This window comes from Lasiodiplodia theobromae, assembly GCF_012971845.1.
Source record: "Lasiodiplodia theobromae strain AM2As chromosome Unknown scaffold_26, whole genome shotgun sequence".
NCBI classification, from domain to species: Eukaryota; Fungi; Ascomycota; class Dothideomycetes; order Botryosphaeriales; family Botryosphaeriaceae; genus Lasiodiplodia; species Lasiodiplodia theobromae.
The window spans coordinates 375,256-388,005 of NW_023336467.1; the positions used below are offsets into that span (position 1 = coordinate 375,256).

The window sequence follows — 12,750 nt, forward strand, 5'->3', positions numbered from 1 at the left end:
CTCGCCACAAATCTTGCTATCTTTTTCCTATCTCTCTCTGAACCGGCTCTGCACGGCTATGTCTTTTGAGAGAGAATGGAACACATACGCTTTGGAAAGAAAGGGATTACGTGTTACGAAACCACGCGGTCATCAGAGAAGCACGTACTTTCTCCAGCTTCCGTACAAATGGGCGCTACCACTAACAATAGCTTCTGGAGGTCTTCATTGGCTGCTTTCACAAACGTTTTTTCTGAGCCGCCTTGAGATTCTGGACAGCAGCGGAAATTTGATACTTGAGGAATCGAAATGTACTACGGGATATTCGCCCCTGAGTGGGGTAGTGTTTGGCTCTGGGTTCTTCCTGGCTGTTTTGGGCATCTATCTTCTTCCTCTGTTGAAAGTTCGGCATCATATGCCATACGCGGGTCACTGTAGTTTGGTCCTCTCAGCAGCATGTCATCCCCCATCAAATGATGGTGAGCATCACGAGGAGAAGGTGATGTGGGGTGTTGTAAGGAGCATGTCGAACGGGGAAGTCGGACATTGTTCATTCACCAGCAGGGACGTTACGCCACCACACAAAGGCGAAGAGTATGCGTAGGAACACTTTCTCCCTTCATTTAATCTTTTTTTTGTTTTTATTTTTTTCTGTAAAAAACATTAAGCTTTCTTAAACATAGGAGAAGGAAACAAACAGTGACAGTTCTTCTTCGGACGTAACGATAAATTTAGAAGAATGTCGATCTGTCCGGTCTAACCACAAACGGCAATTTGGAGCACATCAATTAGTTGGTTCCATATGCGGCTCTGATACTGTATACTTGAGAAAATCTTGCAAGCAGGGCACCCGGGAGCTCTGGTCGCCAGTAGGTGTGGGGTATCAGTGCTTTTGAATCTCTGGCCCCCAAGAAACTAAAAATACGTTAAACCAAGATCGTCGGCCAATCACAACCTCAAACTTTTTCGACCCAACACTAATGCTTGCCAGGAACGTGCATCATTAGCTCCGCCCCACGCAGTAGTGCGGCAAGCCACAATGGATCCCTTTGCGGTGGTGCCGTAGCCTGTTTATCTTTCTTGAAGTTCGAGGTACCCCAGGCTTCCATCCTAACCTACACATTTACAATCATTCCGCCATGACATCTTCGACACAACTAAAAAACGACGCTACAACGAGCGAAGGATGCTCCCTCCCCATCCCCGTCTGGACAGAGCATCCCGATACACCTAATTCCGCGAGTGGTGGTAAACAAAAGCAACCACAACTCGTCTCCGACGACGGTCTCCACGTCGCCGCCCGCCCCGATGATGGCCTGCAGGTCGTCGTCCGCAAACCCGTGCCCAACGTCGACGGCCTGCACGTTGTCGACGCCGAGTCGACAGACCTCCCGCCGCCCTACGAGTCGCCCACCGGTCGCTGCCTCGTGCTGCCTAGCCGCGCCGCCGAGTGGCGCGTTAAGAGCGCTACTGATCGCGACATCCGGTTGTCAACGCTCGCGGCCGCGGTGTTGGTGAACGAGAAGGTGCTAGATGGGGCGAATGTAGAGCTGTGAGCAGTTGCCCGGCCCCCTGCTTCCGTCAAGTCCGATTTGTTTGGAAACTAATCAGATGGAAAAAAACAACACAGCATCCGGATTTACGGCGATGAACAAAGAAAAGCGACGGCAGACGAGAAGACCAGCACGTTCAGCACCGTCTACGAGATCCAGCGCAGCGCATCCAAGACCTCGCTGCGGTCGTTCCGCAAGAAGGCCGAGGAGCAGCAGCAGCAGCAGGCCGCGGGGAGCATCCGGAGGAGCTCCTCTGCTGCCGCGCTGTCTCCGGCGTCCGCCGCGGGTGATGTTTACGGGCCGGGGAGCCATTCAGCCGCATCCAGCAGCCTCGCTCTAGCGGCGGCGGCGCCGTCGGCGTCGGCGTCGTCGTTGTCTGTCGGTTCTTCTGGTGAGGCCGCCGGGGGGAGATCAGAGGCGCGGGTGGCGAGGAAGCAGAGCGGGGCGGAGCGGCTGGACCGGTTTGCGGAGGAGGTGGCCACGTCGGGGAAGGGGCTCGCGAAGGTCATCGGGATGGGGCTGGCGGCGCCGGGCGCGTACACGCACGAGTTGGCGCGCGAGGTGCACAATATGCCGCGGTTGTACGGCGATGAGACGGTCAGGAAGGACGAGAAGATTGTGGGGTTCACGTCGGGATTGGCGGCGGCTGGGAAGGTGCGTTGACTTTATTGGATCTGTGCTGTGTCTCGTGCTGATGTTCTTTTGATCAGGGGTTTGGATACGGCTTGTATGATGGCATTGCCGGCTTCTTCGTGCAGCCCGTGAAAGGTGCGAAGGAGGAAGGAACTAAGGGCTTTGTGAAAGGTTTCGTGAAGGGGGTTGGTGGTTTGGCGGTTAAACCCGCAGCTGGTAAGCCAAGCAGCCTCCGCTGACTGCCTTTGAAGTTCTATACTGATGCGTATCGTTAGGAGGAATTGGGTTGGCAGGGCACACCCTCATGGGTATTCAAAAATCTATCGAGAAGACCATTTCCCGAAAACCCACTGAGGAGGAGTGCGTTGCTGTGGCGTCGGTATGGCAGGGAGAAGAGGAGATGCGAACGTTGACGGAGCAAGAAAAGACGGCCATCATAAATTCATGGTTCGCCGGATCTCGATAGACAACCCTTTCATTCTACATCTGCAGCATGGTTTCAAGCGCTTTGCAAAGAAATTTATCTTGAATCTACATTCAGCGTAACGTGTGTCTCTTCTCCCCTCTTTCCCCCATGACTAAGAGCCTGTGAACTCGGAATATGCTGAGGAGAAGGGAGATATGTTGGTGCGATCACACCTAAGAGTCTGCAAGAAATTGCGACCAGAATGTTACTAAGGATGAAGCGCCCTTGGCTCAGATCCTACATGGAGGGCCCGTACGTAGCGAAGCATGCTCGCGATCCGCGCAGCAGGACATAGGCAGACACGCATCCCTGTGCAGCCCATCGCAAGATCTCATATGCAAATCGACTTGTGGGCTTTGTGTGCGCGGGCTGAGGGCCCTTTTCGAAAACTGATCATGATGTAGGGAACTAAATAACAAGCTGGCGGCGCCTGTAGATAGAATAATGTCTCTCCGCAAGAGGATCGTGAGGGTGAAATGAGCCATGTAGAGCTGCAAAGATATTCTGTCCATACTCTTGAAGTTCTCCTCTCTCCCTCTACGTTGTGCAGCTATGCTGAACCCCCCTAAATGAGAGCATCGTCTTTGAATAATGACATCCATCCAAGTTCCGCTTACAAAGTGGTGCCCCATTTCAACCCGTTGACGCTCCACCGCGTAGCCTCGAAACTGGTTGGATGGGCTCGGTCCACCCTCGAGCGTGTTTGCTTCAATAGCTCCGCTTCTGCCTCCGCCGCTAGCCACCACTGCCGGCCTCTATGCCTCGTCGCAAAATTCTCCCGCCGCTCTGATTCCCACTCTCTCCACCAACACCCACCCACCTTTGGTTCCCAACTATCAAACTGGATTGGACGCAATAGAATATGAACTTGCGCTCTCAACGAAATGGAACAAAGCTACTATCATGCACTTTACTCTTTATCGGCGGAGTCAGGAGAAGACGACGCCGATGAACAAACATACATCCAGACCGATTCCTCTAAAGAGAAAAGAAGCTTCCGCGACAGTCATGGCGGATGTGCGACCTCTACGTCCTCAGAAGTGACCAAGACTGACGGCGAGCTTCCTTTCTCTATCCTTGATGAAGACGATACTGCTGACTGGCGTGACTACAGCTACCTCTGCCTCGCATAACCAAGAAACTACACCCCCAGTCCCTGTGATCGACAATGTTCTAAACAAATTCGAATCAGTGACACTGGACTCGACAGAAACTCCCGCCTCCCACTCTCCCACCGCCCAACAGACTAGGTACCGTTACGCCCGCTGGAAGGCCACTCAATATCCTGGAGACATTATCATAAAAGAGTGGGACGAGTCGATCTTGGACGCGCAACTGGCGTGCGAGATCAACACGAAGACGGGCGAGATCTCGTTCTTCACGGATGGTGCCTTCGCCAGTGGGGAGCCAGGCTCAGGAGCGGCCGTTGTGTGGCGCCCTCCTGGTGAGCTGCAGGATTGGTGGGATAGAGAGTGTCGCACTCTCTGGGGCATCAACGATAACAACGAGGCCGAAGCATTTGCCGTTTGGTTGGCGCTTCGTGTCGCCTTGTGGATGCAGTCCATGAATATCAATATCACTCACATCAACATATTCACGGACTCCAGGACTATTCTGAAGCGGGTTGATTGGCATTCTGCTGATGACCGCCTGGTCACTCATGTCAATCCGCTTGTCAGATACACCCAAAATATCCACAACTATACAAGGGCACTGATGGCCCAAGGAATAAAAGTGACATTGCGATGGGTAAAGGCCCACAAGGAGAAGGAAGATCCCAAGTGGGCAGTGGTTGGTAATATGACGGCGGACCGGTTGGCCAAAGAGGCCAGACCGTTGGTTCCACTACTAGGTGGACAGGTAAGATGATGATCATTGTCTTGTTCAGTGTTTCATTGCTGATAACTTCATCACAGGCTTCCGGTGAATCAACTCACTCAGACCTCAGCGGGCAACAAATACGCAAACTCTAAACTATCCTGGCATTTCAGAACGAGAAGTCTGGTTGTGCCACTACCCTGGTTTCTTTTCGACATGACGTGGTTTCGACTACGCCATTGTGCAGGTTGATGCCCTTGTTGGCGCTTGCTACACTAATAACACGAGACGATCGGCTTTGTTTACACTTCGCAGTTACAGCACATCATCATCCAAAACATTGGAATTCACCTATGGCAACAGGTGAGAATACTTGCATCAGGACAAATATCACGAATTGGCAGAGGACGGAACTATTTGTGGGGCATGGGATCAGGATAGGGGATGAAATGGTGGACAGAAAGGCAGGGGCTAGATGTAAACAATGGCAATGTTTAAACTTCGATCGGGCCACAGTGTGGAGAGAGAGACGGCCAGACCAGCAGACAACAAACAAAGGCGGAGCGCATGCGGATGCAGCGTTGCGAGCTTGTGGGGCGAGGGGTGCTGATTGGTCGAGGGCGAAGAAAGCGGAGCGAAAGCGGCGGTGACAGGGGATCGCGATGGTTGCTTGGCCAACGCTAGCGCCGTTTGTGTACCATCACAAATATGACGACACGGACACCTCTGTGTCACAGCTCACGACCATCAACAAGCGACGAACAACACCAATCCATTGTCCATGCCGCGTTCATAGCCATTTCTACTTTCGCCCCTACTAACAACCAAGCAATCCCGCCTCAATTGCCCACCATGGTCGCAACACGCGCTCAGCGAGCACAGACCAAGGATGAGCCCGCCGCTCCCAAGCGCAACGCTCTAGCAGCACCGGCTCGTCGCGGCAAGAAGCCCGAAGGCGACAAACCTGGTTCCACTGCCCAAAAGCCTACACGTGCCGCTGCGACGGCCAAAAGGGCAGCTGCGAAGCCCGCTGCTCCGACCGCCGCGAAACAACCTGCCCCCACCACTCGCCGGACGCGCGCAAAAGAAGCCGAAGCGCCTGCGCCTAAAGTAACCCTCGAGGACCCTGAATCCGCAGACGAACTCGAGGTCGTGGAGGAGCCTGCAGCACCTGCGCCCGCAAAGGCTACGAGGAAGACCGCCGCCAAAGTTGCGCCGAAGCAAACCGAGACAACAACAACAACAACGACCGCAAGTCGCAAGCGATCTGCGCGCGAAATCGAACCCGAACCCGCGCGCCCGGCCAAGAGACAAACGCGTTCGCGCGTCACCGAGGACCCTCAGGAACGCGAACAAGACGAATCGATGGAGGCAGAATCGAAAAAGGCCGTCGCCGCGCCTCGGGCCACTCGCGCGACTCGCGGAACCAAGGCATCCCAGTCGCGCTCTGCGGCCACCGTCAAGCCTCTGGCGCAGCGCATCACCGTCACCGCTAAGAAGCCGACGAGGAAGGCGAAGGCCGAGGTGCCCGAGCCCGCTGTTGTCGAGGTCGAGATGGAAGATGCTGATGAAGAAGAAGCGCAGGCTCCGGAGCCGGCGAAGTCGACGAGGAAGTCGTCGAGGAGAGCCGCGAGCGAAGAGCCGCAAGAGCCGGCTTCGGATGCGCCGGTGGAGCCTACGCCTGCGAAGTCGACAAGGAAATCTTCCAGGAGAAAGACTTTGGAAGAGGTTCCTGAAGTCTCCGCAGAGGCTTGCGAGACGGAGGACAAGGAGGACCCAGCTCCTGTAACTCCGGTGAAGTCAACAAAGAAAGTATCGGAGAAGCCTGCGGAGAAGGAGGAGACCGAGGCCGAGAAGCTCGATGAGGAGTCTGCAGTTGAGGAACAAGAACCCGCCTCCACCCCAGTCAGGACGCCCGAGGCCCCTCAGCAACCAGAGACTCCGGTTAAGCCGACCCCCGCACCGCCGAAGTCGATCTTGAAGTCCGTTCGTCCCGAGGCAAAGGAAAACGTACCCCCGAAGACCCCAGGTCCCGCGCACTACGCGGCAACTTTCCCGTTCGCTCAGGAAGCCACCCCATTTTTCAGACCTGAAATTGCCCCGCAAGCTGCCAGCTTCCAAGCCAGGACCCCGGGCTTCACCAAGTCTCTGCTTCATGAGACGCCTCGCAAGGCGCCTATGGCTTCACCCTTCAAGCTTCCTCCTATGTCAGCCGCGAAGCACGTTGCCGAGGCCAACGCCGGCAGCATTCTGAATAGCCCTGCGAAGAGGGCACCGCTTGGCGCTCCGATGCACGGCATGACACCCATGAGGCCGACAGCTGCGAAGCCTGAGATCAAGGCTTCCCTTCTTCAGACACCTGCGAAGAAGGGCCTGATGCTTCCTCCCTCCACTGCTCCGGTCAACAAGCAGGGTCCTCAACCTGCTCACGCAAAGTCCTCCCTTCTCCAGACTTGCCCCCGCAAGATCGCTCTGCCAGGCCTCCCTCCCAAGTCTTCCATCACATCTCCCACGAAGGCAGATGAGGGCGTCATGGGATCTTCTCTTCTGTCTGCCACGCCCCGCAAGGTCCGCATCGAGCCGCCAACTCAGCCTGCCTTCGGAACCAGTGTCCAGGATTTCGCCATCCAGGCGCAAAACTCCGCACTGGCGGCCGAGCCTCGCCGCTGGAACACGCCCGCGAGGACTCCCGCCAAGCGCTTCGCTACCCCGGGCAAGACGCCCGCCAAGTCCCTTGTCGACGCCGACGCGGGCAGCCCCACGCCCGTCAAGCGGACCCCGGCCGCCGGCCTGAGGGACGTCAACTCGGCCCTCAAGCTGCTCAACGAGGCGTCGTCGTCGCCCGCCATGCCGCCCGCCACGCCCACCGAGCAGTTCGTCCAGACCGTCATCGACAAGATCGACCAGAGTATGTCCGAGTCGGAGAGCAGCGAAGCCGCCTACAGCTCGCAGATCAGCCAGGACATCGAGGTCGCCCGGTCTGCGGACGACGAGCAGCTGGCGTCCGACGATTATCATCACCACGACGATATCGCGGCCGATTTGGAGCTCGGTCAGCGCACTGCCGATGCCGGCGAGGTCGAGCCCTGCGTCTCTCCGGCTGACTTGGTCATGTCGGATAGCGAGACGCCGCTGGGCAGCCCGCGGGCTGTGCCTGTCGAGGATGTTGTCATGGAGGAGCAGGTTGATGTCTCCATGCAGGATTTTGTTGGTCCTGTGCAGGAAGTCGTCGTGGAGGATGCTGCTACGGGGGCTCTTCAGGATGTCCCCGAGATAGTGGAGCCCATCACTGAGGAGCCAAGTGCCGTCGTGCATCACGAGGAGTATGTCGAGGCCACGCCTGCTCGCTCGGAGATTCAGTTCATCGAGGACGTGCATGAGGTCGAGGCTGAGCCTGAGCCTGAGCACCAGCCTGAGATTGCGCCTGCCGAGGTTGCTCCGGAGGCAGTTCAGATGGCTGTGGAGCAGGTCGAGAAGGTTTCCGAGCAGCGTGTTGAGGAGTTTGTTGAGAAGCACTTTGAGGAGCACGTCGAGCAACCGATGGAGCAGTCTGTCGAGCAGCCAATGGAGCAGCCGACTGAGCAGCCTATCGATCAGCTTGTCGAGGAGTACGTCAAGGTGCAGGTCGAGCCACAGGTCGAGCCGCAGGTCGAGTATGTCGAGGAGTACGTCGAGGAGAAGGTTGAGGAGACCACCATTGTTGAGCAGACCACGACCGTTCAAGAGGAAATTGTGGAAGAGATCCCAGTGGTCAGTACCCCGCAAGTCCCTGAAAGGCCTTCGACTCCCACAATGGAAGAGCAGCACGCCGCTGCGCTTGCTAAGGAGAAGGCCAAGACTGAACGCCGCGATCGTCGCAAGCGACTTTCCATGGCTATCGAGCTGGAGAGCTCTGTCAGGAAGCCAAGGAAGAGCCTGGCTTTCATCCCTTCGCTCACTCCCGCCAAGTCTGCTCTCCGTTCGCCTTTCAAGAAGCCCTTCGGATCTCCCAAGAAGTCTGTCGCCTGGGCGACTGAACCTACTCAGGCTCGGATCATCGAGGAGCCTCAACAGCCGCAGACACCCAAGGTTGTTCACCACACGGCTGATACCGACGTGAACATCCCTCGTCCGGACGACGGTCTGCTGAACGGAACTGTTTTCTTTGTCGATGTTCGCACCGTTGACGGTGAGGACGCCGGTGATCTGTTCATCCCTCTTCTTGAGGAGATGGGCGCCAAAATCGTCAATGACTGGAACAGCAACATCTCCCATGTGCTGTTCAAAGACGGTGATTCGGAGACTCTCGAGAAGGTCTTCGCTACCAACGGCGCCGTCAAGGCCGTCAACATCGGCTGGGTCCTCGACTGCGAACGCTTCAACAAGTGGGTCGCCGAAGACGAGTACCTGATCGAAGTCTCCCGCCTCCTGGACGGCAGTCCTGCCCGCAACCTCTTCGCCCCCAGCGTCGCCAACACGCCCGCTCGCGCCACTCCGGCCAAGTCCGCCTTCGGCACGCCCTTCGCCCTCATGAGCCTCACCCCCAAGGGCAAGCCTACCCTCAGCCCCTTCGCCGACATCACCACTCCCAAGCCTTCTACGCCCATCGCCGACGCCGAGGACAAGGAGAACACGCCGCCGACGCAGCTCTTCAAGACGCCGACCAAGCCTTCGACTCCTGCCGTCACCGTCGCTGGCGCTGCTGGCGAGTTCTCCCCGTCCACGCCCTACTACCTCCACCCGGAGAACATCATCCAGAAGACGTGCCCGCCGAAGCAGATCAACAAGGGCCTGTTCGATCGCGATGAGAGGCAGGCTACGGCCGTCACGCCCTTCAGGCAGAAGATGTTGCTCGCCAGGAGGAGTTTGAGCCCGGCGGCTTTTGGGAGGGCGCAGGGTTTCTGATCGGTGAAAGGCTAGGTGAAGGGATAAGGCGTACTTTGTGGTGTGTGTGCTCTGCGTTTCGCGATGATACCCGAAAACTGGCTTTTTCTGTTTGATATTTTGTTTTCTGGAGTTTTTTTTTTCTGGATTGGAGTCAAGGATGGGTGGGCGGTGGGGTACATGTGGACATGTGCATAAAAGGGATTCTTACAGTGCATCGAGGATAATGTAAATAATTGGCACGCCTCGCAACGATATTACTCCTCATCGTCTGTCCATGTTCCTGAGTTGCCTTCGATCCTGAAGTGGTATTCACAACGTGAAGTGTGTTAACACCACTAATACAGCTGCGCAAACTTTCGTGTTAAGGCGGAGTGTTGCTCACTCAAAGGAAAACAAAATTCCATTCAAAGATGCATTCACTAACACCTGCGGCGCATGCATTCACGTGGCCCCTGCGGTATCATAAACATCACTTTAATCGCCGTGCTGCCACTCCGCTTTCCACCCTGCGCCGCCAGCCTGCCGACCATTTGGCTCGTGACACACTTTGAGTTTCATTACTTCTCCCACTTCCTTGCTCGTGAACTCATCACCGACTGTCTGCAACATGAAAGAGCCCGACCGTGCTCAAGACATCCAGGAAGCGTCTACGCCGCACGCCACAAGCGAACCGCATATCACTCCTAACGCCATGCCGCACGTTCAAGACGGTGCGCAAATGATCCCCTCATACAAAAGCTTCACTAAGAAATCACGTACTACAGGCCCGACGGCGACCGAACTTTCCGTCCGGTTGAAAACCTCTGGCAAGGACAACATGAACAATATCGGCGATATTCCCGTTGGAGCTGCCTCTCAAGCCCACATGGCTGATCGCCGCGCTGCCCAAGGCGAGACTACCGCAGCGGCACCGGACATTGTGAAAGACAACAGCAGGCCCAAGGCCGCGACAAAGAAATCGAGGCTTCAGCGCGCTCCGATCAAGCTCTGCAATGGCAGGCGTTTCTTGTTCCGAGACCCTTCCTCTGCTGCTACCTCTTCCTCTGCTACTAGAGGTTCCTCTACTGGTGCAGCTCCTTCTGCTGTTACAGCTTCTTCTCTTGCTACAGCTCCTTCGACTGCTACACCCTCTTCTACTGCTACAGCCACACCGCAGGCGAAAGAACCACGTCCGCTCCCAGAAGTATCTCGTGCTCCCAGTGCCACTGTCAGCGTCACCGTCATGGACAAGCATCCCGAGCAGGTCGATGAAGAGATACCGCTTCACGGCTTCGATGTCAACGTCGCTGAAGCCAAGGCTTGCGTTCAGTGTCTCGTGTTTGCCGTGAGGAAGTACGGCGTTGACCCTACTGTTGAGACCATCGAGGTGTTCACTGGCAGCAATGAGTTGCTGAACAGCCTTACCAAGTTCCATGCCAACCCGTCGGAGAGCGCTGACCTGAAGGAGCAGTTACAGCAAGTGTGCGAGTTTGTGGAGGTGTTGAAGAAGCTGGGAAAGCGCGTCGTGTTCACCTGTGTCAAGGATCACGACGGCGGAGACGTGGGAGTTGAGGGCAAGAGCAAGGCAGACGATGAGGTGACTGTCCGCGATGGAGACATGAAGGGAGAAAAGATGGTGTCGTTGAAGAGGAAGAAGGGCGAAGACGAAGGCGATGGTAATGGCGGCCGAAAGAAGACAAAGTCTCAGCCGTAAGAGTCACACTCTATGTCGGCTACTATTACTACTTTTAGGCTTTTCCCAGCGCCTTTTCGACACTGTTTGGTTTCCAAGGCGCGTCAGCCATTTTTATGCTTCCTCAAGCACCTGTCTAAAACGGCACACAAATCGGTCATATTGCGGCCACCTCTGTTTTTTCTCTGCTTTTCTGCATCAGCAAAGGCATTGTTTTGGCTCTCAATCACGACAACGATGTTTGTGTTTCTTTTCTTCGGTACGAAACTTCACTTTGCATTCCTGGAAAACAAAGGGTTATTATGAAGGTATCGGGGTGTCCATTACCAGAGATATCTGGAAGTGTTTTTCGGACATGCGATTTGTATCCTCTTTTACCAATGTACATCCAGCCGGCAGTTCTAATTGCCCTTTTGATGTGCTTCAATTTGTTAACATGGGCATCGTGTGGTGACGACAGTTCACAGACACGTCACCGTTTTCTGTAGGTAAAATCTGCACTGAACGGCTGGAATATATTGCATAAAGGGGAAACCCGACGTCAACGCGGTCTTTTTCGTGGATAGATAAGAGGTGTTCAATCACGTGCATATGACCCCGGCAAAGCGGATATGTTATCCGTTTTGGGGGGTCTTCAGAACGCTATCGTGTGGGGAAGACGTGGATTGCGTAGTTGACCCCGCGTTTAAGTCAACTGTTAAAAGGTTATGTCAAACGTCAGCGGGCGCAACATCAAACCTCTAATTTCCCATGAACTAGCGCTTTTTTACCAGTATCAACGAGAGGCTTTAGTCTGTCACTGCTCAATATGTCATCGACCAACGAACCGGAACAGTATCCCGTACGCCCCACTCCGCACTGCCCGAACAGTGTTTTCCCCATTTTAGTCTACCGCGGGGTTCTGCCAACGCCCGTGGACGAAGAGTCGACATCAGAATTCCTTCAGCGGAACCACTGGGAGAAAAAGGCAAGTCACGAGAGTATTTGGAACACACAAAAAAGCAAAACTCTATGCGCCGCCTTCCAGACGCACACAGCCTCCACCAACCTTTCTTTTCCTCTCTCTTCGTCCCACCAAAATAAGACATGAACATCTTTCTGAGAATGCAACGCGGCCCCATTAGGGAACGTGGGGCGCCATCACGACCAAGCACTTCCACCCTAACACGCACGAATGCTACGGTGTCATCCACGGGCGTTCCGAGCTCGTCTTCGGGCTCGGCGGCGCGGACGCCGTCGAAGGTGACAGCGGCAACTACGAAGGCGTGCGCGTCACCGTCGCCGTGGGAGACGTTATCGTCGTGCCCGCCGGTGTTGCGCACGCGTCTGTCCAGAATGATCGAGACTACAAGTACATCGGTGTCTATCCAGAGGTGAGTTTGTCGAAGACGATGCTGGATTTGTATCTATTTCCTATTCTTCTCTTGCCCTCGTACTGGCCTCTGCGGGGAACAATGGGAGAGACAGTCTTTCGTACTGACGTATTCGGCACGATGTTAGGGATCACCGAAGTGGAGGAGCGAGTGGGGGAAGAGAGAGCTCAATGGCATAGATGATCCTTTGTTCGATGAGATCAAGGGTGTGCCTTTTCCCCGATGTGATCCGGTTTTCGGCGCGGATGGCCCGCTGAGGAAGGTTTGGGGCGAGGTGTTGACGAAGTGAAAGTAACCGGCGATGTCGAAGAAAATATCGCGAGCAGCCATTACTTAGTCACATGTGTATGAACTTGACTTCAATGTGCCTGCTTCATTCGCTATATCAAT

General features: G+C 55.3%; 5 protein-coding genes across 5 annotated transcripts; all 5 read left to right on the forward strand.

Annotated features, from left to right (window-relative positions):
• Positions 1–1,118: 1,118 nt before the first annotated feature.
• LTHEOB_8329 (Glycosyltransferase family 1) lies at positions 1,119–2,631 on the forward strand (the record flags this gene model as incomplete). The annotated part of the gene is made up of 4 exons (XM_035517794.1): positions 1,119–1,531; positions 1,610–2,186; positions 2,243–2,381; positions 2,441–2,631. 4 exons carry the CDS (start codon positions 1,119–1,121, stop codon positions 2,629–2,631), a joined length of 1,320 nt encoding a protein of 439 aa, XP_035370449.1.
• Positions 2,632–3,711: 1,080 nt separating this feature from the next.
• Positions 3,712–4,604, forward strand: LTHEOB_8330 (uncharacterized protein; the record flags this gene model as incomplete). Its single annotated transcript, XM_035517796.1, has 2 exons — positions 3,712–4,491; positions 4,548–4,604. 2 exons carry the CDS (start codon positions 3,712–3,714, stop codon positions 4,602–4,604), a joined length of 837 nt encoding a protein of 278 aa, XP_035370450.1.
• Positions 4,605–5,301: 697 nt separating this feature from the next.
• Positions 5,302–9,333, forward strand: LTHEOB_8331 (BRCT domain-containing protein; the record flags this gene model as incomplete). Its single annotated transcript, XM_035517797.1, has 1 exon — positions 5,302–9,333. One exon carries the CDS (start codon positions 5,302–5,304, stop codon positions 9,331–9,333), a length of 4,032 nt encoding a protein of 1,343 aa, XP_035370451.1.
• A 589-nt stretch (positions 9,334–9,922) lies between these two features.
• Positions 9,923–11,008, forward strand: LTHEOB_8332 (PPE family protein; the record flags this gene model as incomplete). Its single annotated transcript, XM_035517798.1, has 2 exons — positions 9,923–10,025; positions 10,080–11,008. 2 exons carry the CDS (start codon positions 9,923–9,925, stop codon positions 11,006–11,008), a joined length of 1,032 nt encoding a protein of 343 aa, XP_035370452.1.
• Positions 11,009–11,795: 787 nt separating this feature from the next.
• Positions 11,796–12,649, forward strand: LTHEOB_8333 (Cupin domain protein; the record flags this gene model as incomplete). The annotated part of the gene is made up of 3 exons (XM_035517799.1): positions 11,796–11,828; positions 12,112–12,360; positions 12,488–12,649. The coding sequence occupies 3 exons, from the start codon at positions 11,796–11,798 to the stop codon at positions 12,647–12,649; spliced, it is 444 nt and encodes a 147-aa protein (XP_035370453.1).
• Positions 12,650–12,750: the final 101 nt, after the last annotated feature.